Here is a 25,150-nt window from a genome sequence, read left to right on the forward strand (position 1 = left end):
TAGCACTACTTTCAACCAGGGCTGACATATCACAACTGCTTCTTCTTTGCGGGCTGCACAACATCTGCCAGCTGGCAGCGTGGAATTATTTAATTTTTTTAGTTTATTAGCAACAATTTGGTACACAAATTTAACGAAAAAGGTTTTTTTTTAAATTAAACTATTTTTGGCCATTTGACTAAAGAGGTAAAACTTGCCAGATCGGAGACTTTTTCTGAGACAGCCCGACCTTTTGGGCCGGGTGGCAGCGCTGAATTCTAAGCTTGCATATGCTTGCCAACTTTTGAGACAAATAAATACTTGTTTCTGGCTGGAAAGTTTCCGAAAAATATCTGAATTTGTACTGCAAAATAGCTTAATTTCTAACTTTCTTCGCACAGGCATCTCGGCAATTATTGCAAAAGAACTAAAACAAATTTAAACTGTAACTGGACTTGTACTTGTTTTTTAAGTACAAAAAATCAAGCCAGATCGGGAAACTTTGCAGGGTGGCAGCCTTTGCACCGGGTGGCAATCGTCCACACCAGTGCTGGCAAGTTCTTAGTAGGAACAATAGCTGTTTCCGTCTGGAGAGCACCTAAATTTGTTTATTTTGGCCAGTTTTGTACAGTTTCACTTAAAATAATAATAGTAAAAGTAAGCTAAATATATATATTAAAAATATCCATATTTCCATAATATAGCAATTTTGAAATTATTCTAGCCAACGAACTCTCAAAATAGCCAGATCTAGCTTTAAAACAACTAAGCAGGCAACAGTGGTCAAATCAATAGATTTTGCTTATTTTGAACAGAGAGAGGATTAAGCGAGAGCCAGTGAAGCCATGAGCAATTACCGGGGCATCGGAGGCGGCGGTTTCCCGTACAAGAAGCAGCCGAGTGGCGGCAATAACATGAGTGCCGTGCCACCGCCGCCGGCATTAAACAACAATCGTGGGGGAGGTGGTGGATTTGGATTCAGCATTTCCCGAGGCAGAGGCGCCGCATCGGGAGTCGCTGCCAGCAGCAGTACTACCACATCGAAGCACGGCTACTCAACCCTGGAGTCCATTAGCCAGTACACAAACTCCACAAACTTTGTGGGCAAACGCAAGCAGCACATGGACGACGATTATTTTGACGACGACGATGAGCCGACGCATCAATCACAGCCGGAACAGGCGTATATACCGGCGCCAGGATCGCCAGGTGCGCCAGCGGCCAAGGCGGACTCGGACTCAGACGACGATCCCTTGGAACAGTTCATGGCCGGCATCAATAAGCAGGTGGAGAAGGAGAAAGTTCGTGCCTCAACTGATCCACAGTTGAAGGCGGCTGCTCCTTTGGACAAGAAGGGCGTGCGTGGCGACATCGATGATGAGGACGATGAGGAGAGTTACTATCGCTATATGGAAGAGAATCCCAATGCCGGTTTGCGTGACGAGGGATCCGATCAGGAGATTGACTATGATGAGGACGGCAATCCCATTGCGCCGCCTAAGAAAAAGGACATTGATCCATTGCCGCCCATTTACCACTCAGAGATTGAGTACGAACCCTTCGAACGTAACTTTTATACACCCCACGAGGACATTGCCCAGCTGGACGAGGAGCAGGTACGTGAACTGCGACGTACTCTCGGCGTCAAGGTGAGCGGTGCCTTGACCCCCAACCCAGTGAGCTCCTTTGGCCACTTTGGCTTCGACGAGCAGCTGCTCAAGTCCGTGCGCAAGGCGGAGTACACACAACCGACACCCATCCAGGCACAGGCTGTGCCCGCCGCTTTATCCGGACGTGACATCATCGGCATTGCCAAGACGGGCTCTGGCAAAACGGCTGCCTTCATCTGGCCACTGCTCACGCATCTGATGGATCAGCGCGAGCTGCGCCCGGGAGATGGACCCATTGGATTGATACTCGCACCCACGCGAGAACTCTCGCTGCAGATCTACAACGAGGCCAAGAAGTTCGGCAAGGTGTACAACATCAATGTTGTCTGCTGCTACGGCGGCGGCTCCAAGTGGGAGCAGAGCAAGGCTCTGGAGCAGGGATGTGAGATTGTGGTGGCCACGCCGGGACGCATGATCGACATGGTCAAGATGAAGGCCACCAACTTGAGACGGGTTACATTTCTGGTACTCGACGAAGCGGATCGCATGTTCCACATGGGCTTTGAGCCACAGGTGCGCTCCATTTGCAACCACGTGCGTCCGGATCGACAGACGCTTCTGTTTTCGGCCACATTTAAGAAGCGGATTGAGCGTCTGGCCCGAGACATACTCACCGATCCGGTGCGCATTGTCCAGGGTGATTTGAATGAGGCCAATCAGGATATTACACAGCATGTTTATGTGTTTCCCAATCCGCTGCAAAAGTGGAACTGGCTGCTCTGTCACCTGGTCAAATTCCTCTCGGATGGTGCCGTTCTAGTCTTTGTCACCAAGAAGGCGGATGCGGAGACGGTGGCCAATAATCTGCTTGTCAAGGAATACAATTGCCTGCTGCTCCACGGCGACATGGATCAGGCGGACAGAAACAAGGTCATCACACAGTTTAAGCGCAAGGAGTGCGACATTCTTGTGGCCACCGATGTGGCAGCTCGTGGCCTGGACATTCCCCACATCCGCAACGTCATCAACTACGATATTGCCCGGGACATTGACACACACACACATCGCATTGGACGCACAGGACGTGCGGGGGAGAAGGGAAATGCTCACACGCTGGTCACCGACAAGGACAAGGAGTTTGCCGGCCATTTGGTGCGTAATCTGGAGGGTGCCGATCAAGAGGTGCCCGATGATCTCATGGAACTGGCCATGAAGAGCTCCTGGTTCCGCAGCTCACGCTTTAAGCAGGGCAAAGGACGCAAGCCCGTCAACAATTTCATGGGATTGGGCTACCGTGAGCGTCCTGGCAGCGCTGGCAGTGGCTCCGGCGGCAGCTCAGGTGGTGCCAGCGGCCTGGGACCTGCACCCAAGACCAAAGGTCCTGCGCCGGAGCCGAGTAAATCCCTTTCCGGTGCTGGACCTGCCACAGATCGGTATTCAGCGATGCGCCAAGCCTTCCGCTCGCAGTACAATTCACAGTTCCGTGCCTCCAGCGATCGCACCTGGGAGCAAACGGTGCCGGAAACGGGCGTCTTTGCTGCGCCGCCGCCTCCACCACCACCGTCGTCAGTGGGAACAGGCACAGGATCAGGATCAGCATCGGGAAACAGCAGTAACAATAGTCGTGCCAAGAAGAGTCGCTGGAACTAAAGAGATGAATCGATAGAAGACACCCAAATCCATGAAACCCCATGCTCCATGCTCATCTTTAATTTCATATTATTTAATGTGTATTTGCTTTTGTTTCATCATTTAAAATTACAACTTAACGACTAGCATTAATATAATAATGTATAATATATATCCAATATATATATTATGTTAGGTAAATACTCGTATATACACTCTCCATTCACATTCACGCTCAGCCAATGCCGATTCAATAAAAATGTCATTAATTGTAATTATATATGTGTGTTTTATTTAGTTTTATATATATTTTTGTTTTTGTTTTCGTTTCATTTTGTTTTTCATATTTATGTGTATTTTATTTTGAATAAAATCACATTTGCGCATATTCCATGGCCTCAATTGCCCCCGAACAGGTTCCAATTCAATTTCTTTGATAGATCACTTTCCCAACGATTCCTTCAATTATCCAGAAAAGTGATTTATCCTCATATTTTGAGTATTTGGTTTTTTTTTTTTGTTTGTTCGTATTTTTTCTTATTTTGCCTTTTTTTGTAGAAGCGAGAAAAATGACGAAGCTATTCGTAAATTTATGAAATATTGTTTTACAATGAAACCACTACGATTTTTTGTTTTTCTTTTCTTCTTTCTCATTTTTAGTTTTTTTTTGTTTTTGTTTTTGCAATAAGATTACCACGATAAGCGTTATATATAATAATTTAGCATATGGTTTGATATAACATTGAGAAAAGTTGAGATTCATTTAACTACCACATTGACGAGATTTTGCAATAATTGTTTTAAGCTTTTGACTTGGAATAGCTCGAGAAGCATTTAATTTCGCTTAAAAATTTTGCTATTTTTAAATTTTTTGGTTTCGTTTTCGTATTCTTTTTAATTCATTTTTGTTTAAATGTATTGAATTATCATATATAGTTTATCGATTTCGTTTGTTTTTTAATCGTTCGGTTTGTGGGTATTATATAAAAATTGGTCCATGTTAACCACATCGTACGAAATAAAAGAAAAAACTGAAAACTCAAATCTCAAATCTCTTTAATCAACAGGGAAATTAAAAACCTAAGTGTTAATTGAAAAAATAAAAGAAACCCAAATTGTTTTTAAACAATACTTCTTTATATATGTATTTTTTTATTTATATGTATTAATTAATTATTTTTCTTTTTTGTTTTTGTTTTTTTTTTTTTTTGTATTTGTGTGTTTTGTTGTTGCCGCATATAACATACATATCGATATATACAATTTTATATTATTTTACTTTATTTTATTTTAGTTCTAGCGTTAAATTTGATTTAAATTTTTAATAGTTTGTTTGCTTCTTAAAATACAAGTACAATTTTTTTACACTTAATTGTTTAAACTTTCCCTTAATATTTCTTCATTACGATTCTTCTTTTCATCTTTTCTTCCTTTGTTTTAGTTTACTGCGCTAAATCAACTAATTTTATAGGCTTTAAAAAATAATTAAAATTATGCAACAATTAAAATGTAAGTGTTTTCATTTTATAAATGTAATAAAATTGTAGGGATTTTTCGTTTTTGTTTTTGTTTGCTCATGCTTCCCTTTTAATTGTTGTTGTATTTTATTTCTTTAACTTTTATGTAATGTTTTGCTGCGTTGTTGTTTTTCTTTTCTTCATATTTTTCTTAATACTTTGTACAATAAACAAAAAACATTTCACATATTCAAATGTTAGTTAAATGTTTGCAGAACTTTTTCGGCTCCATTGAAAACAATTGATTAATTTTTTATTTTCATTTACGAAAAATTAGAAAAATTATACAGAACACTTTAATTTTTATGGGGCCATCGAAAATTACACATTTAAATTCGTAAATTTCATTGAAGGAATTTTTCTTAATATTTTCATTTTTTTTAATAATGCTCTCAACTGAATTGTTGTTTATATGGTATAATGACTGTTTGTTGTTATTTTGTTTTTCTTGATTTTTTTTTGTTTAAATTAAATGCCAATTAATTTAATTAATTAATTTTTAAATCACATTTCATTGTTTTTCAACACTGCAAATTCAAATTTTGCACTTGCTGCTTCGATTTTGTGTTGTTGTGTGTATGTTTGTTTGTGTGTGTGTGTATGTGTGTGTATGCGTGTGTGTGTGAGGAAACGAAAATGTTTTTTTTTTTTTTGAAGTACGCAACTCGCTATAGTTCACAATTCATTAAAATTAATAATACTATTTACAATTATGGTTTAATGCCATATTTTCTTTTTTGTTTTTTTAATTTTTCTTTTTCGTTCTCATTTTGTTTAAGGAATATCTCATTTCTCAACGCTGTCCAAGTGTGGCTTAATCGAATAACGTGGCCAAGAGATCGTCATTGGCATTGTTATTGCTGCTGCCGCTCGATGGCGGTGTATTCAAATCCGTCTGCGGATCCAGGTACGACAAGATTTCCATTGGATCCATATCCTGCAGCAGCTATAAATGAAAGAATTTTAGGTTAGTTTTGTTTGGTACTCGTTGTAATAACTCGCTAGTTAGCTCCACTCGCTACTTACATTCAGATCATGCCCGTTGTTATCGAGTCCTGCAGCGGAAGGATCAAAATTCTGCAGTTCCGCGCTCAAATCATTCTCAAACTTCAACTGCGTCTGGCTGCTCATGAGGGAGTTGAGCAGTTGCTCCTGCTGCGATTGCTGCTGGGATTGTTGTTGCTGCTGTTGCTGCTGCTGCTGGTCCGCATTGGACATGCTGGTGCTGCTACCCAGACTGCGGCTGGGCGTGCCCGGCGTTTGTGGTGAATTGTGTCCAGTGCTGTTGTTGTTGCCGCTTCCGTTGCTGTTGTTGTTGTTGCTGGCGTTAGGAGTGCCGCCGCTGATGGGCTCATTGTGCGAGGAGCTGACACTGGGCGGTCCACCGGGCGTCATGGGATGGCTGGCCGCTCCAGGTGTGTGCGGCGTGTGTGGCATCTAAAATAGAGAAAGAGAAAAATATATTCATTAATTATTTAATAATTTACTTTGTATTTAGTTAACTACAAGTAAAGTCGATACGAGAGATTATTGTTACATACAAAAATTCATAAAAAAGGTTGAATCTATCAGAAAAAAATATATCTAGATAAGAACCTGAGAGTAAAAGAGTTAGATAGATGCATTTTATTTTGTATGTATTTTTTTTATTTACTGTATTTTATTTCAGCTAACTTTAACTTAAATTGTTACCACCGTTAATTATAACAACAAAGTTTAATTTTCTAATGAATAATTATTTAGTAAGTAACTTTGATAAATTATTTAAAATTGAATAAGAACTTATAAGAGGAAGAGAGATGAATGTATTTCTTTTATTATGTTTCAAATATATATTTTGTATGTATTCTAATTGTATTATCAATTAAGTAAGTTAACATCAGCTAAGTTCCCTCGACACCATAGTTAAAAAAAAACTAATATAAAACTAGTTTATTAAATTAATAGAAGCTAATATGTTTGAAAATATAGATCCGAGAGAAGGACTATTTATTTATATTATGAATTTTATTTCCTTAACGTCAACAGACATTTCTTTAGCAATGATCAGAAAAAATGTTAATTAAAAATATTTATGACTACTTAGTATTGTAGCGTTTAAATTGATTCCACATATGTAGGAATTCGGCAAAACCCAAAAAAGACTTATTTGGATTAGTAAGAGAAAATTATTAATTAAAATGATTATTAAAAATAAGATGTCTAATACTTGGAAGAGTAATGTGTATAGAATTGTTATTAATGCTTACCTGATCGCTGAGCGATTTCTCCATGGCATTGAGCTGATCCAGAGAGTTGACGGCATCGCTATTGGCCAAGTTATTGCCATCGCCGTGGCTGCCACTGAAGCTGTCATAGCTGCTGCGATTGCCACTGCAGGAGAAGCAGGAGAGGGAGGATTAGAGAAGCTGTTTATAGATTAAAGATGGCTATAGAGATTACTTACAGCTGTGCACCGTTGGCTGCATTGTTGTTGCCCATCATGTTGCCGTTGGCAATGGAATTCATGTCGTGCATGTTGTAGGGACTCATCGCTTGCGAGTTGTCCCAGGTGGGCAGCTGTGTGGAGCCCGGCGACATGACCTTGGCAATGTCATCGCACAACTCCTGCTTGATGGCAGGTAACAATTCCTGTTTGATGGCTGGCAAACCGTTGCCAACACTTGTGTTGCTGTTGCCATTGTTGCTGCCGTTAACGTTGCTGCCGCTGTTGTTGTTGCTGCCATTGGCATTGCCACTCGGTGGCGCTTGGCCAGTGGGTGGTGCACCCGATTGTGGGGCATTGGGCATGCCACCATTGTGCTGCAGGGCACGCCAATTGGCTGATGAATCAATGATCACCTCATCGACATCGGAGGTGCTCAGCGTGTTGAGTATAGCCCAGATATATTGATCAATTTCCAGGGTATCTGTGATGGCCGACTTGCTGCACTCGGGACAACGCCACGAGCCACGTTCGCTGTTGATCATGAGATATGCCTCCAGATCGAAGCATTGCACATGCTTGCACTCGTGTCCACGTGCCGGGAGGCGTATTCGAGACTTGGTTATGGGACACTTCAATGAGATCTTAGCGCATTGCTGCGCTGCATCCGGGCTGCCAACGCTGGCCACACCATCGGCTCCAACGCTGGGCAGGCTCAGATTACGCTTGATCTTCTGCACGCTATGCTCCAGTGGCAACAGATTCCGTTTGTGCAACGTCTGCAACACCTGACGCACCGATGGCCGATGCACAAGTTGCAGCACAAACAAATGGGACTAAAGACGATAGAATAAATTCATTAAAAATCAGTAATCCTCTAGAGAAATTCAACTGTGTACTTACACAACAACAGGAACTGGCGGTCAGCTGCAGCGTATTGCGTCCTGGTTGGCAAACGGACTTCAAATAAAGCGGACGCAACGCCGTGCTGTTCTTCTCGGACCGCTCGATGGTCAGCGGCGTGGCATTGGCGGAGACGGTGACGGTGTGTGGCCAGTTTGTGTTCATCTGGCGATCGTCCTGATGGAAGCATTTCAGCTGCAACTCCAGATCGGTGCTGCAAATATACAAATAAACAAATCAATTAAAATAAGTGACAGGGCATAACTTTCCTAAAGTTAATTAAAATTATTATCGTCAAATCTCTGATTATCTAGAAGGTTCCCTTTCCAGTCAAAAATACATGCAAGACTATTTAAAGACCAATTTCTATTTTATTTTACAGGATTTTAGCTTTTAATGCACTTTTATAAATCAAGAAATTTTCAATTTTTTTTATTCGAATTAAACATTTATTAATTAACAAAAAAAATTAAAATTTTGTATTTAAAAATCATGTTAAAATTTTATTATTATAAAAAAATTAATAATTCTTTGAGATACCCTGCAATTGTCATTTCTTTAAAAGAGTTTACGGAATTGTCTAACAGGGCGTATCATTAATATTGATACACTTATTATGGCAAATCAGTTTTTGACTCTTTAATAATACAAATTAAATATAATAAATAGACTTACCGGCACATGAGCGTGTTGTAGACATTCTGCTTGAGATGGAACACATGGTTGCTCACCGAGAGATTGTGCAGCAGGCGGAACGGTGGCAATATGATGCCATCTCGCACCGGGAATGTCAGTCTCATCTCTTCGCCTGCAAATGAAGAGAAAATTTAGTTAAATTAAAATGCATTTACACTTTGCTAAGATGCCACTTACTGCTGTCCATTGGCGGCTTGATGTCCGGATTGGGGCTGACATAGGGAACACTGCAGGCCGGCGTCAGCGGAGGCGTTGGATTGCCAGGAACTGGACTGTGCTGATAGTTTTGCTGGAAACTGTCAAGTAGATATTCCCAAAATGAGCAGCTGCATCACAGATTATTAGCGAATTCTTCAACTTACCCTTGATTCTGGTAGGGATTGCCAGTGCTGCCAACGGCGCCCGGTCCAGCCGGGCACATGCCGCCTTGACCAGCGGCCACGCCCACGCCCATGCCGCCGCCATTGCCGCCGGGATAGAACTGCGCCTGATGCGCTCCAGATCCTGCACCATAGCCAACGCCAGCTCCTCCCGCCTGTGGCACAAAACGTTGCTGTCCCATGCAACCGGGACCGGGCACCATGCCAGCACCGCCCATGGGCATCATGCCGCCACCAGGACTCATCACTGGTCCACCATTGGGTGCCGATATGCGTCCGTAGGCGCCAGCGCCACCTGCTCCTCCAGCTCCGCCCATTGGACCGCCACGCCCATAGCCATTGCCAGCGCCCGCCTGCATAGGCAATGGTACACCGGCTCCGGCTCCAGCACCAGGATGCATCTGTTGGCCACCATACATCTGAGGCGGCTGCTGCTGCTGCTGGGCAGGATTGGGATACATGCCGCCAACGCCAGCGCCAGCGCCGGCTCGCTTCTGTGCCATGTGCATCTGTGGATGTGGATACGGCGCCATGCGACGCTGCTGCTGTGAAGGCGGCTGCTGCTGCGAGTAACCTCCATTGGCCATGCCCTGCATCTTGGCCATGGGATTCATGGCGCCCATTTGCATGCCGCCGGGCATGCCGCCACCAGGACATGTTCCCATGGACATGTTCTGCATTTGGTTCATGGGCGACATCTGAAAGTGGAGTTAGAAAAAAAAGGATACAGATTAGTTAAAGAATATTGTCTGATGAGTTCAGAAACAGACTCAAGAAGGGCAAGAGAAGGATAGAAGGAAATGACGAGGATTGTCTAACAATTTCATAAAAATAAACAAGGATAAAAAGCCGTCTGCCAAAGTAATTCATTTAAATTCTATTATAAACTCAGAGTTGGACAGAATACAGAATTGTTATGAGTTAATTTCTGTATAGGATTACAGCTGAATTCTCAAACAATTCCAATAGAAAAACCAGAAATGGAAAGCTTCTGATGCTCCTCCAATTGTGCTCGCTAATTGCTTAACACTTTTGCTATTTTCATGTCACACAGCTGCTTGGCGGTAATTAGTCTAACTTCTCTACCATCCCCTCGCTCCTGCCTCCCCCCCCTCCCCCCTCCAGATGCAGCTCCACTCGCAGCTCGCACACTCGTTGACTGCACTTTGCACACATCATGCAAACAATTAAATTTGTTATTGAAAGCGCATCGAAAGCCGCTTTGCCGTCAACTGCGCAGCAAACACACGGCATTCGACATTCGACATCCAACATCCGACATCCGAGACCAAAAACCCAACACAACCGAACCCAACTAAACTCAACCGAACAAAACCGAAACGTGCCATAAAAAAAAACCGACGAGAGATTTACCTGTCGTTCGATAAGTAGTTGCATCTTTCGTAATTGGTTCGTTCACCCCCCTACCAGCCACCCTCTAAGCAGTCACCCTCCCTAGAGAGAACGTATTATGCATGCTATATTCTCGGTTGACCTTGTCCATATACCGTCTATATACGGAGGGTTTTACGACAAATGTTATGCAGCTCGTTAAACTGTGATAGTTATAGCTAAATAAGCTGATCTGACTTTTGGACTTGTAAGTAAGTATATAAGGATGATATGATGACGATATTTTACTAAATGATCTATTCTAGGACTTAAAGAGAGTTTTTTAAAATGAAGTTTCGAAATTGACCCTAAAGAATTAGAAAATAATTTGATATTAGAAATATTATGACATTTATGATATCAGAAATTAAATAAAATGAAACTTAAAATGTAAATATAATTTTGTAAAAGTGTAATTAAATATAAATAAAACTAATTGTATCTATTATAATATAATCAATTCTTAAAAAATTTTGATAACATTTATAATATAAGTATACGTAATTTTTTCCACATATTTAGAGGGGTATCTTTTTATCTTGCTTATAAATCCCCTCCTAAGTAATCATATGATAATCATTGAAGTGTAACTGCGCTTTTGGTTTATATTTTGATAGCTCTTGGCGTGTATTTGTCATACATCAAAAATGCCAAGTCAATTTGAATTTTAATTTCAATATCGAGTTCGATTTTCATTTTCAATTTGAAATGACGGGATGACGAGAATTGTCAACAGCTGTCCATAAGTTGAAGCAGAGACTGAGACAGAGACTGGGACAGAGACTGAGACAGAGACTGAGACACAGATTGAGACAGAGACTGGGACAGAGACTTCAGCTTCAGCTTCTGCAGCTGCAGCTGCAATCATGGGAATGAAGTCATCGATGTTTACTCACCTGATGATGCCTTTGTGCAGCCGCATTGCCGTAGCCCATGCCGGCCATGCCCATGCCCCCTTGGCCGCCATTATAGCCGCCTTGGGCGCCTCCGTTCATGTATTGGCCATTGCCATTGCCCATCATGCCGCCATTGGCAACAGGATGCATGCCACCGCCCATCTGCAATTGATGAAATTTCAAGGGATTGTTAATATCACAGAACTTAATGATATCATTTTTTTTAAATATAAATTATTAAATTTATAAACTTTTATCATTAAAATTAATTTAAACTCAAATTTTTTGGTCTGAACTTGTAAGTTACGAGTTAAAAATAAAATTAAAATTTTTATTTAACAAATTTGTGTAAAATATATTAAAATTTTGATGTATCTTTTTTTATTTTTACTGTCTACGATTCCTACCTGACTGTAACCTCCCATGGCATCCATATTGGACATGTGTTGTTGCTGCTGGTGTTGATGTTGCTGCTGTTGGCTGACTGCAACCATATTAGGATAACCGCCAGCAGTACCACCTCCAGCACCACCAACTCCGCTGCTTTGTGCCTGCACGCTCTGGCTGCTCGAGGTGTTGATGCCACCAAGTGAACTGGCCGAGTTGCTGCCCCCGAGTGATGTGAACTCCGAGTTCGGACCGAAGGTGTTGTTCAAACTTCGCAGGCTGTCGCCTCCGACTCCGAGCTCATTGCCTAGCATAAAGTTGCCTCCGCCCACAGAGCGTTGTTGTTGTTGCTGTTGCTGCTGATGTTGATGTTGCTGTTGGTGTTGTTGATGCTGCTGCTGTTGTTGTTGCTGTTGCTGCTGCTGCTGCTGTTGTTGCTGATAAGCCAAAAAACTTTCGCGTTGTTGTTGTTGGTATTGTTGTTGCTGCTGTTGATTATAGTACTGTTGTTGCTGCTGCTGCTGCTGTTGTTGTTGCTGTTGCTGAAGCTGTTGCTGCTGTGCATCGACAATACTGCTGCTGCTGCTGGTGTTGCTGCTGCCACCTGGTGGTGAGATTTGGCCCCCTGTGGCTGGCGCCCTTGAGGAGCCCGCCTGCTGGTTCATTTCATCATTTTTTCTGTAATAATCATAGACAAAATAATAATAGCTCGGATTAGTGGATGGCAATGGCATTTGAATGATCCTTAGCCATGGATCGGGCATTGTTCCTTGTAATATATGTATATACACTATATATAAATAATAGAGTATCTATGTTCGTTCTAAACAGCTCTCAGCTTGCAAAACTATGCGAGTTTCTAACGCGAAAGTAATTTTGTTTTACAGTTTTCTAATGAAGCTTTCCAATTTTGAGAGTCAAACCAAAATGAAAGCTGTCAACAGAGAGAGAGAGAGAGAGAGAGACAGATAAAGCAAGAGGCAGTTGAGGAAACAAACTTAAAGTTGGCCAACAGGTGTTTAAATGATGGAATAAAAAGAAAATAATACCCTTATATTTAATTTGCTGAAATTGAGATAAATTTGAATATCTTTTGTTTTAAGAGATAACATTTATATTTGATAAAATACTATACATAAAATTCTTTGGATAATTTAAGATAAATTCTTTCATTTGAACAGTCTGAGAATTTTGTAAAAAGAAAAACGAATTATACTCATTTAATCGCATTGCACATTGCATACAATTCCAAGTACCTAAAACTCAAATTCACATTCACTATAATTTTTTAAAAATAACTTGAAAGATTTCATTGGATTCTGTGAGTCAGCTGTTGATGATTGTGTGCCACATTGAGATTGTTTCTAAATGTTTCTTTATGTTTTTCAATGGATAATCTTCGCGATTTGCAATTGTCAACTCGTTTATAATGGGGACAGTTTTGTGGTGATGATGTCAGCTTTATGCTCACGATGCTCTCGTCATCATTATCAGTAAACAGCAACAACATCATCATGAAGTTGCTGTTGTTGTTTTGTGTGTCTTTTTTTATTCGTATTGCATTTTGTTAGCTTCACTTGTCGCTCTTCTCTACTTCTCTTTTGACATTTAAAGGCCTAAAATGTCAAATGGGCTCAGGGCTTTCCCCCTCCCCCTCCCCCTCTCCACCTCGTTCTACACCCTATACCACCCGTCTCTTTAAGGTATAAACAAAGTCTCGTCACTCGTCTCGCAGTTCCATTGAAATTGTTTTCACATTCGCGTTTTGATGGAGCTACTTTTAAGGTAAAAATAATTAAGCATATTTGCTAGTCCCCGACAACAACAATAACAACAATAGCATGTCAGCATATGAAGCGACGACGAGAACACAAACACAAAACGCAATGCGAATTGGAAAAGTACGAAAAAAAAACATAAAAATAAAGGAAAAAAATAAATAAAGAGAAAACAATACAGAAATATAAAGTAACACGCTCACAATAATTGCGCATCTACAAAAAACAGCGCCGCACAACAAACGCAAATACAGAAAAAAATAAGGAACACACACACGCACACACACACATACAACGACAACAACAAAATGGCAAATGTAAATAAATAGCACACTAAGCGATTGGCTGATAATCGCATGACGAGCGTTGCCGGCAACAACAACTAGACGAAAAAAAAGAAGAGAGCTAGAGCGGGCGAGAGGGGAAATGTTTGTAATATTAGAGAGAGGGGGAGGGAAGGTGGGACAGGTATTCAAGTGAACCTGTGATTGTCGCTGTGACGATAAATTAGCATTGAGTCCACAGCCGGCGAATCCAACTAATCGCTCGAGTTGAGTGCGGCGAAAAAGTAATACAAAGACAGAGAGAGAGAGAGAGAGAGCGGGTGCTTTGCGGCGAGAGAGGGGAGAGCACAAGGCGCTCTGAATGCAGGTCAGCAGGTCAGAGCAACTGGACAGGAGTGATAATGAGCAACACTTTAGTGTAGCATGCCACAAGGCTGACAAAGAGAGCGGACAAACGAGGGGAAGTCCCAACTATCGTTTGACATGATTCAATTGTAGATCACTACTACATTGATTGCTAGAGCTAGTTTTGAAATATTTTGAAGGTTATTTAAATTATTAAATTGATAATAATATTAAATATAATTCGTATATTTTTGATTTCTCCTTTTTTTAAATTGTATACAGTAAGTGAAGAAAGTTTTTTGACAAAATAAAAAATATAAATATTTGTTTTGTTTTTATTTTAAAAAATAGTTATTTCTTGTTTAATCTTTTCTAAGAGCCATAGCCAAAAATGCTAAAAAAGGAAACAAAATAAAAGTTCTTAAAAATAAATACATAATGTATGATATTGTCAAAACATTTACTTCACTAACTGTATATTTTTTTTTTCAAATCTATCTATTCAAATATACATATCAATTCATTTTGTTTTGCATACTAAGATCTTGCAATGTTTAGTTATTATCTAGCGTAGTTACAGTTATGAGCAACTTCCTGTTAATGTGCTGACTTTTAAATAGCATAACCTTCAGACTGCACAAGAGAAAGAGAGAGAGAGTGAGAGCGAGAGAGATAGGGCGAGATAGATCGCAAAGAGTGCAAGGTGTATGCGCGATAAAATAAAAAAAAAAGCAGCAACAAATAAATGTAGCGTTAAAAAAAATGAACAGTAAACAAACAAATTGTTCAACGCGTTTGTGGAAAAGAGAAAGAGCTAGAAGAGAGCGCGGTGCAGGCATGTCTAGCATGACAAGGGGGAGTGAAGGGAAGGGAAACGCCATCGTCATACAATCGTCATATAATCGTCAAGTTGTCGTCTCGTTTCGTTTCGTTCAGCCTCATTATGTGACTAACAATTTGCATTGTGAGAGCGAGAGAATAGGTATTTTATTTACATACATACATACATACATACATATGTTTGTGTGTGTACAGTTGATGTTGTTGTTGTTATTGTTATTGTTGCGCTTTGTTTATTGTTGTTGCTGTGCGCTGATTAGATATAAATTTCTATATTGATTAGATAAAAGACAATACTGTAAAATTTGCGCACGAAAAAATCAGTGCAAGATCGCAGCAGCTGCTGATCTGACGCCCTGTTCTTCCTCTTCTCACCTCCCATTCTCCCCCTGCCTACCTCTCCCTCTCTCGATCAGTCTCTACCTGTTAATTGTAAATTGCGCGCACTTCAATTTGCAATGGTCATAAAATAACAGTTGTTTTCTCTCTCTTGCTCATTTGGCGCTTAAAAAGATTTCCGTGTTATTTGTCGGATGATGCACAGGGAAAGGGCAAAGCGGTGGCAAAGGGGAGGGTATTGCCTACTTATACAATACTAAAAACGTTGCGTGTTTTTAAAGCGTTTCTCAAGACGCAATTACAATCTTGAAATTAATTTCTAGTCTGTTTTTAATATATTTTTTTATGCTATAAAATTGTAATTTTTTTTTTATTGTTTTCTATTTCAAATTTTCTTTTTTTTTTTCATAATTTTCTAAGCTGCTTTAGAGGGTTGATTATGTCAGCAGACGAAATGAAATATGTGTTTTTTATATGCTATTTTTAGGGTTTGGGGTTGTAGCTAAATTAGTGGGTAGAGTGTTAGACAACGAGGGGGAAAAGTAGAGAGGATGAAACTGGGCTTATAAAATATTGCACAATACAATATATGTATGTATATGCATTGTGTCTGGCCAGAGCTCGTGATTGGGAAATGTCTGCGGCAAACAAAAACAACACACAAATAAAATATAAAAAAATATTAAAAAAAAATAAAGAATGAAAAATAAGTGCAAAAGTTGTTTTTTTATTTATCTTATTGTTGTTGTTGTCGCTGTTGTTATTGTAATAGTTGCCGTGCGCTTTTTATAGATGCCATTTGTTGGCGCGTGTAAAGCAAAAAAAAAAAAAAATCAGAGAGAAAGAGAGAGAGAGGAAAAAAACAGTAGAAAAGTGTAAAAAATTGTCAGACACGTGCTTGGAACAAGCGGAACTCGCGAGGGGGAACGGGAAAATTTGCTTTATGGGTATTGACATCAATGCACTGAGTTGATTTATACAGTTTTTGCTGTTGTTGTTGTTGTTGTTGTAGCTTATAGTTATTGGAGGCAGTTTGTTGGCTAACGTTGCGTATGCGAAATATTTCCCAAAATTGCATAAACTCGTAAAACATGACAGGCATGCGATATGCAGACAGAATACAGAGAGAAGAGTGAAAAAACGAGAAGAGAGACTGACTGAATGCCATCAGAACTGTGAGGCAATTACAAAAGCCCCACACACACACACACACACACACACTCACACACACGCACACACACAGACACTTATACATGCATAGCATGTCCAGAATTTGGTGTAAAACCAATAACATCTGAAAATGTTGAACGACAGTCGTCAGTGCGAGTTTCCTCTTGTTTCTGCTTTCTGTATTTCATAACCCACCCCCTGCTCCTTCTACCCCCCACCCCTATGCAGCTGCTACTCGGTACTCGGCCGCTCGTCATCATCGTCAACGTTTCATTGTGTGACGTTGCTGCTGCTGCATTCGATACCCTCTCGAAATGCGTTTGACAGTTGTTTTCAAGGGTGTTTAATGCTGAACCGCCGCCAGCGATACCCAATGCACCACAACGCACCACAATTCACATCACACCATTTTCATTTCCATTTCCATTCTCTTTTCCTGTCTTCTCCCATACCAATTTCAGTTCATCTTTATAATTTTCTCTTCGTTTTGCCGCTTTCGAATTGCATTTTGATCATTTTTTCTTAGTTTCTTTTAAGCATATGTTGTTGGAATAAAAAAAAAGGGTCGCTTTAAATTTTTTTTTGTAATTTTCACATGTCTCTCTTTCTTTCTCCATCTGTTCTTGGCGCCTGCAGGTATGCTTCACTTTTTTCTCCTTAGAGCTAAACGCAAAACTTTGGGGCAGGAAAAAAACACAGCTTGACGCCAGCAGCGATGCCATAAAACTAGACGGCGCCTCAAGTTACAGGACACCCGCTATCCCCTCTATATATCCCCCTCTTGCTAACTGTAAGAATTACACTCTTTTTGCTGCCTTTTATGGTTTCATTTTGACAGAATTACTTGGCGCCCAATCGCCTGCTGTGTTAAATATTCGGATTTGCATTTCTATTCGTATAAAGTTTCTTCAGTTAAAGGCGTAGTAAATATCGTCTTGTGATTTATTTGCCAATGGACTCGCACACACACACACACGCAAAAAGAACGGTTCATCATAAATTGCAATAAAAATAAAAATAAATCAGCATAATAGACTCGACTCGAAGCGATTCGAGTTGAAAGCAACCACCGCAACAACAGCAACAACCCTCGAAAAAGCCACTGCATACCCCATGTGGGTTTTATTTAACCTAAGAGAATGAGTTGCACAGCAAAAGAGTATCAGAAATGAAAAGAGAGGGAGAGAGAGGGGAGAAGAGGGCGCAACGCTGAGTGGCAACTGTATAAAAATCGAATGGCAAAAACCAAAATAAAAGTAAAAAAAAAACAACACACAATTTTTGATTAAAAATCCAATGCAACAAAATAGCAACAAAAACAAAATTCATATATACCCAATCCAACCCCCACCATCCAATGTTTCCCCCTCGGCCCGTTATGTAAAATATTGTCTGAAATTTCTCTCAGTTGCATTTTCCTGTCGATTTTAAATTCATTTTTATAAATGTTTTGCCGGTTTTGCGGTGTAACGGTTGCGCTATGAGGAAGAGCAGGGAGAGCGAGAGAGAAAGAGCGTGAGAGGGGAAAGGGGGTGGGACAGGTAGATTGCATAAAAGTTTGTTTTGCCTGTTGCCATTGTTCGATTTGCCCCAACGTACCACATGTGGTATGAGCAATATTTAAATGGGGTTTTTATGCGACGGCTGCTGAAATTTGTTAGGCGCATTTTCGGCACCTGTAATTGCAGACAGCAACGACAACAACAACAGCAACAACAACAACTAAAACAATAGCTATAACAACAACAACTTTGACAACAACAAGCGCATACAAAACGTTTTGTCGTTGACCGCACACATTGCGTATACGCAACATGAGCAGCATTTTATTTGCACACTCTGCGCGTCTGTGTGTGCTGTGAGCATTGTATGTGTGTGTGTCTAATGGCACTAATTAGCATGCTGAAATGTGTGCGATTTTATGAGCATTATATATGTGTGTATGGGCGATATATGGCACAGTAGAGCACACTTGACGTAGCATATTTAAGATATATGAATATACACAATTATAAATTATAATTTAAATATTTATTATTATTTATATATTTTATTTCTACAAGATTTAATTTAGACCAAGAAAATAAATATTTTAAAGTTTAATAAAATTGATATTGATCGTCTTAAATTTGTAATTTACAATTTTATATCATATAAATTTAGCAAGTTTATCCAAATTGTTAATAAATATAGCATACTTCTGGGCGTCAAAAATTTTTAGATTTCATATGGAAACAAAAATTTGAATGAAAGCTATTTAAAAATATTTAAAATATAGTTTTTATTGTTTTGTTATTAAATAATTTAAATTTATTGCTTTACAGTTAAGGAGTTGCTTTCTTTTTTAAAATTTTGTAGCCACTGTTTGTCTTTGGTAGATTTCACTGTAGCTCATATGTCATATAGTTTATGGGTATATATGTATTTTGTGTGTGTATGTAACTGCTTCATATTACAGAGTTCAACGCATAAATAAAATGTGTAGTGCATTTCACAACTTTGTAATTGCATTTCATTTGGTTTGATGTTGTTGTTGTTAGTCAGTGTTGTTGTTGTTGTTGTTGTTGTATCTACTGCTGTCCTTGTGATGTAACCCCAAATGGTTTTGATGGCTGTCGCTGTCGTTGTCTGCTCGTGCAGCGATAAAAAGCAACGCTGACTTGTAACACGCGCTAATCAACAACAACAGCAACAACCGACAACAACAAACAACGTTGCTCGCAATGGCTGTGCAGTAGTTCCAGTTTCAGGCTGTCTGTCCCTCTCCCTCTCTCTCTCTCTCTCTATCTGACTCTCCCTCTCTAGTCACTGTAACTATCAATCAGCGACAGTTTTGCGCACCTTACGTGGTTGTCGTTTTCGCTGTTGTTGTTGTTGTTTCTGTCGTTGTCGTTGTCGCTTGCCTATCTTATCTGTCAGTTTTGGTGAAACAAAATTTATGCCAGCTCACAGTTGTTGTTGTTGTAAAACCTTGTGGCATATACAAAATTATTCTAAACGAATTGGATAATTCGTTAGCGTCATCAGAGTTTGGTTGTCGTTGTCGTTAGTGTTGTATTTTTATCTAATCGCCAATTAAACACAACCGTCCATCGCCAAATCGCCAAAATGCCAGCGCTTGAAAGGCGAGTTTCAGTTGAACAAAAGTCAGCGCAAAAATCATAAACAATTAGAGACACATAAACATTAAAAATAAATCGAAGGCTGACTGTCAAGCGACAGCAACAACAACAACCATAACAACGAAAAAAGAAGCTGCAATAATTTTTGCTCAAGTATTTTGCACACAGCCAACAACAACAACAAAAGCACATAAACAATATACATAAATCACATTTTTAAAATAAAACAAAGCGAAAATTGCAACAGCGCAAATAAAACGACGAAAAACTCAACGCATAAATCGACGTTGTCGTCGAAGTCGCTGCCGACGTTGACGCTGACGTCGCGTCGCGTCGCTGCTAGCGTCGTACTTGAAAACCAGTTTGAAGCAACAAAAAATGCGGACTGAAGTACAGCTAAACAACAAACAAAACAAGCCCAAAAAATTGTTTAAGAAATTGTTCACAAAAAGCAGCTTGTATAAAAAATTGTACCATAAATTCAAAATCTTCAAATTGCTCAACATAACCACAAAGTTAATAAATCTGTGGAATGAGGAAAAACTAAACATCTTTGAGAATCGCAAAGAGCGGCGCCAATTGATTTTCTACAATGATTTTCTGATTTTTTTTTTATTAATTTGCAATCTTTAACCCTTGTTGGAACTTCATAAATTTTTTTTATACCTGTACATGATTTTTAATTGGTAATTTAAATTTGTATTTTTCATTTTTGTTCTAAATTGTATATGAAGCGATTTCGAATTTAAATCAAAATCGTTTTTAGAAAGGTGTTTTTCAATCCAGAAACTACAACAGCTGCTAATTTGTGATTAGATATTGTAGATATCATTACAGTTATTTTCTTATGACCTTTAACCCTTCAGATTGTTTGAATGTTATCGTAACCGCTAAGTACTTTCATTTAATTCATATATAGTTACAAGTTTTTCCAGTTCTCAGCACAATTTTGTTCATTCATTTCTGCACTCGTTTCACAATGTAATCGCAATACCATAAATATTTGCTATACTCAAGCAAGTTCCATTCACAAAAAAACGCTTGACAATCTCCACAAACATTCGCCAATCGTTATTTGTAATCGGTAATCGGTAAACGGTATTCTACGGTATTCGGCATTTAGCCATATTGAAGAACGGGAGAACAGTTTGTCAGATATTGGGTATATCATGCCTCTTAAAGAAGAACGCAGCGATAAGCGATGCGATAACTCGACAATTCTGCATACCTCACCAAATACAAGAGAGAGAAAATGAACGAAGAAGAAGAAGAGAGAGTTTGGAGCTCTACAAATTTCCATTGTTTTGTCGATTGTGTAGAATTGTCTGTCAGTTGACAAAACAACACTTTGCTCCATAATTTGTTGTTGTCATTGGAACTGATAAGATTTTGGTTACCTTTGATTTCTGTTTAGACTAGAGAAACTGGAACTGTGAGTGCTATCTATGGGTCTGACAACTTTGGATTCTATTTATATTTGTTGTACTTCGGCTTGTGTTTCAGACTTTTTTTTGTATTATTTTTTTGGGTCTGTTTTTCCGTTTTAAGCATATATTTTACTATATCTATGCGAATGTGTTAGTTCTTCGTTGCTCGAGCTGATATCAAATGCTGGTTGCCTTTTAATTGGGTCGTTAAACGTATTTTTTCGTTTCGTTTCGTTTTGCTTTTTTTTTTTTTGGATGGGGAGTTTTTATCATGTGACTTCTTCAAGGTGTTTTGAGGACAATTCCGTGTGTTGGTAAATGCAATCGGTGCGCACAAGTGTTGATAAACACCTCTTTGGAAGATCACAAGTCAAAAGTCAGATTCCTAACCCATTAATGCCTAATCAAATCTAAATTGCAATTAGATATGCGAGACAAGCGCTGACCTTCACTCACAAGGGGGTTAAAAGTAGGCCCACAAATGAAACGGGGTGGTTTATTTTACACGTGTAACTGCAGATTGTTGTATATATTGTTATGGTCACAATGAGGGTTGATCCGTTCAGCCCCCGGGACGGTTATCCTGATGGGTTTATTAATATTGGGCTGCACTTATTAGAGGCATTTTTATAAGTGCATGTGGACTCGATAAAGCAATAAATGCTATGAATGTTTGTTTCTTCGGGGTTAATGAGAGAATGACAGAGTCTCTCTCTCGCTCTCTCGCTCTCAGTCTGTCTGGTTGCACCTAGCGTTATTCCATCTATTCTCAGGGGGGTTGTTCGCTGTTGTTTATATATTTTATTTTTGCTTTTTGCGATTTGCAAATGGTTTTCCGCGTTTAGGTTTTGTTTTTCTGCTATTTACTTATTGTATCGCATTTTTATTTCCCGTGTGAAAATTGCCAAAGGCGGACCGAGAACAGGAAGTCCTTCGGGGAGGTAAAAACGGCTACTTTGTCGTCCTTTTTGGCTACTTCTTTCTGGTGGTTGCTCGTTGGCTTTTTGTGATGGGTTGTGATTTGGTTGCCTTGGTGGTTGATTGATGTGTCGCATAGTTTTCGATATTTACTTATATTTTCAGCATTTTTTCTTCGCTTTTCGCTGTGTTTATATTTTTTCACAAGCGTGTGCTATCAGAGGGTGTGTGCAGGGTGTTAATTGTTCAACGAGGTTTTTTTGCGTCACATTTATTTTTTGCGCTTATTTTTCAAGTGCATGGAAGAGTTTTAGCAAACATTCTGCATGTATCTTTAAGATACTTTCTGTATTATTCTAGTGAATTGAGCTGAGGGCACTTTTGACTACCTGTAGCCTTAGATGGGTTAAGGTTTTTATACCTGTGCCGGCATTTTCCAGCCCTTTGATGAATTACAAGCCAAACTCCGTGTTTGGTTTCATTGTTGTGGAGGGAAAAATATGCGTGGCATGTGAGAAAAACGGCAAATCGAACGAAGACAGAGAGAAAGGCGTAGGTAGGCAAAAAAAGAAGAAGTATAAGAAAACGAACAAGAGACTGAGACAGACCCCGACTCAGACCCAGTCCCAGATGAGACGGGACGAGTTTGTAATGCTTCGTTCGTTTTTGGTTTCGGTTTAGTTTGACCTTTTCTTCGGCATAAAACTAAGACCCTCTATTTTTTGACGTTCTCCCCTCCCCACTTTGCCTGCTTTACAAAAGATACTCAAGAATTTGGGCGAACTGAAAAATACCGACAAACTGACGAACTGACAATGTATCGCTGGCTTGTGTTGTTGGGAAAATTTTCTTTCATTCTTTCTATCTTGTGCGCCTTCGTTCTACGAAAATAGTTCAATGGAAAACCCCAGCAACAACAACAACAACAACAAAGCAACAGCAGTAGGTCGAAGAAGAAGAAGAAAAAGTCGCAACAAATTGTGTTGCACTCAAATGTTTTCTTAGGCTGATGAAGAGCAACGCTCTCCTTGCCTCCTCCCTCCTTCTCCTTCTCCGTTTCCATCTCCATTTCCATCTCCTTCTATTTCTATTTCTTGTGGCGTACGTGCAAACATTGAGGTGAGTCTGTGTGTGTGAGAGTGTATGTTTGTATCTATGTGTTTGTGAGTCAATTATGGGTCAGCTGTGCGTGAGCCTGAGAGCGAGAGGGCAAAGCGACTGAGTGAGAGAGGAACTGTGGAAGAGCGAGGCGTAACGGTTGTCACAGCTGATGCGAGGATGTGTTTACGAGGGCAGCTTAACAAATTTAAGCAGTGTAAAGAAACATACAATTAATAACTATTGATAATAAAGTTTTAGAGCAATTAAAATTATTTACCCCAATCTAAGAATATTTTTTTATGTAATAAAAATGTGGTTATTATCACATATATTTACATAATTAAATAAGATTAATTTTTAATATGTTATTATTAATTATGTACAGATTGACTTAGTAATTTCTAGATTATTTTTTTTAGATAGATAAAAAAGTTTCTTAAATTGCTTCGGAGTATTTTATATCGAGAATGTTCCAGCTCTCAACAAATACTAGAATATGAAGCACACCTAAAATTAATATTTATTTCATTTATAGCTTAATTCTAGAAATTTCTCAATAATACACTTTGTTGCACTTTTCAAGATAAATAATTTTAAGTGCCCCCAAAAAAATATAATTTAAATTTTTGGAATTTTTTAATTATGTATATGTTTATAAATTGTTGTTATCAATTTACATTGCTATTTACTATTTTAATATAATTGTTATGATTATTGTGACTACAACAAACAAAGCATAATATTACAAAAATTTACATAAAATATCTAAAAACAAAAGCACATTCCTTTCAAAGCACAACAATTAAATGATTTTCTATATATGTATGTATAAAGAAATATTACAAATTGCCATTGTTGATATTTTCTGTTAATAATTTATTTTAATAATTTTTTGTTTTAATTAAAAGAGTACAGTAAAAAATTCTTTTGTTTTGTTTTGGCATTTTTATTTAAAAATTGTTGTTTTTTCTATTTTTATTTTGTTGTTTTAAATGGAATTTATTTTTAGATATTTTACCTAAGTTTTGATTTATTGTGCGAATTGTTGTAGCTGATCTGCGATTTGTTGTTGTTGCTTTTGGGACAGGTGCGTGAAGAAGAAGAGGCAGAGGCAGCAGCAGCTGTTGTGGTTGTTGTTGTTTGTGGTTGTTGTTGTTGTTGTTGTTGTTGCCGCCTTATCAGAAACTGTTTGTTGTAGTTCTCTCTCTTTCTGTTTGCTTTTATGTTCTGTTTATTTGCAGTCACTTTTCACTTGCTTCTTCAGAATCTTTTATCTTTTCTCTTTTTAATTAATTGTAATTAAATTACATTTTTATCAAACATTTGTTGTTTATTTCTTTCACTTTTGCTTGTTGTTGTTGTTTTTTTTTGTTGTGGGTGGAGGGGGGGGAATAAATGGAACTTACTTTTTGGAATTGCGCTTCGTTGTTTGTTTGGAATACATGGGAATTTTGTCAACAATCAATTGCATGGCATCAACAAATACATGGGCATCTAACACACACTGTCCACTGTGTGTTGTTGTGTGTTTGTTTGTTTTGTTTATCGAGTGTCACTTTTGTTTCTGTTTTATTTTGTTTTGTTTCTGTTGCTTTTGCTCAAAGGTTCAGCGACATTTTGCCAAAGTTTATTTCAACTTTGTTTTTTGTATTTTTTGTGCACTTTTTCTTTCACTTTTGTTGTTTTTTGTTACGCTTTCACATTTCTTGTGTCTGTTTTGTTTATAATTTTTTTCTATTTGCACAAGTTTTTCCAATTTGTTGTTTCTTTTTGGTTGCTAGCAAAATTACTTTATAATTTTTTGCACTTTTTTAAATATGTTTAATATTTTTTAAACTGTTTCACTTGTTGTTTTGTTTTCGTTGTTGCTGTTGTTGTTGTGCTATTTGTTTGTTTTTGTTATAATACTGTTGTTGTAGTAATCCAAGTTGTTGTTGTTGCTACTGTAGATTTGTTGTTGTTGTTTGTTTTGCTGATTTGCAACAGGAACTTTTTATAGCACTTAATCCATA

The 25,150-nt window shown here is 38.8% G+C and overlaps 2 protein-coding genes across 3 annotated transcripts; one reads left to right on the forward strand and one right to left on the reverse strand.

Moving 5' to 3' along the window:
• The first annotated feature begins 762 nt into the window (after positions 1 to 762).
• On the forward strand, positions 763 to 3,496 carry LOC117788422 (ATP-dependent RNA helicase DDX42). The gene has a single exon (XM_034627187.1). The coding sequence runs from the start codon at positions 825 to 827 to the stop codon at positions 3,237 to 3,239; it is 2,415 nt and encodes an 804-aa protein (XP_034483078.1). The 5' UTR covers positions 763 to 824; the 3' UTR covers positions 3,240 to 3,496.
• A 1,878-nt stretch (positions 3,497 to 5,374) lies between these two features.
• LOC117788421 (zinc finger MIZ domain-containing protein 2) lies at positions 5,375 to 24,918 on the reverse strand. 2 transcript variants are annotated; one of them, XM_034627185.1, is made up of 11 exons: positions 24,157 to 24,918; positions 11,835 to 12,492; positions 11,428 to 11,589; positions 9,122 to 9,837; positions 8,937 to 9,055; positions 8,739 to 8,871; positions 8,064 to 8,277; positions 7,182 to 7,996; positions 6,985 to 7,108; positions 5,762 to 6,172; positions 5,375 to 5,681 (listed from the first exon to the last, which is right to left on the reverse strand). In XM_034627185.1, the coding sequence occupies exons 2-11, from the start codon at positions 12,477 to 12,479 to the stop codon at positions 5,550 to 5,552; spliced, it is 3,471 nt and encodes a 1,156-aa protein (XP_034483076.1). In that variant the 5' UTR covers positions 12,480 to 12,492; positions 24,157 to 24,918; the 3' UTR covers positions 5,375 to 5,549. The 2 variants fall into 2 exon arrangements, with proteins under 2 accessions (XP_034483076.1, XP_034483075.1); XM_034627184.1 differs by having other exon boundaries at positions 24,545 to 24,909.
• Between the last annotated feature and the right edge of the window lie 232 nt (positions 24,919 to 25,150).

This window comes from Drosophila innubila (assembly GCF_004354385.1).
Source record: "Drosophila innubila isolate TH190305 chromosome 3L unlocalized genomic scaffold, UK_Dinn_1.0 0_D_3L, whole genome shotgun sequence".
NCBI lineage: Eukaryota > Metazoa > Arthropoda > Insecta > Diptera > Drosophilidae > Drosophila > Drosophila innubila.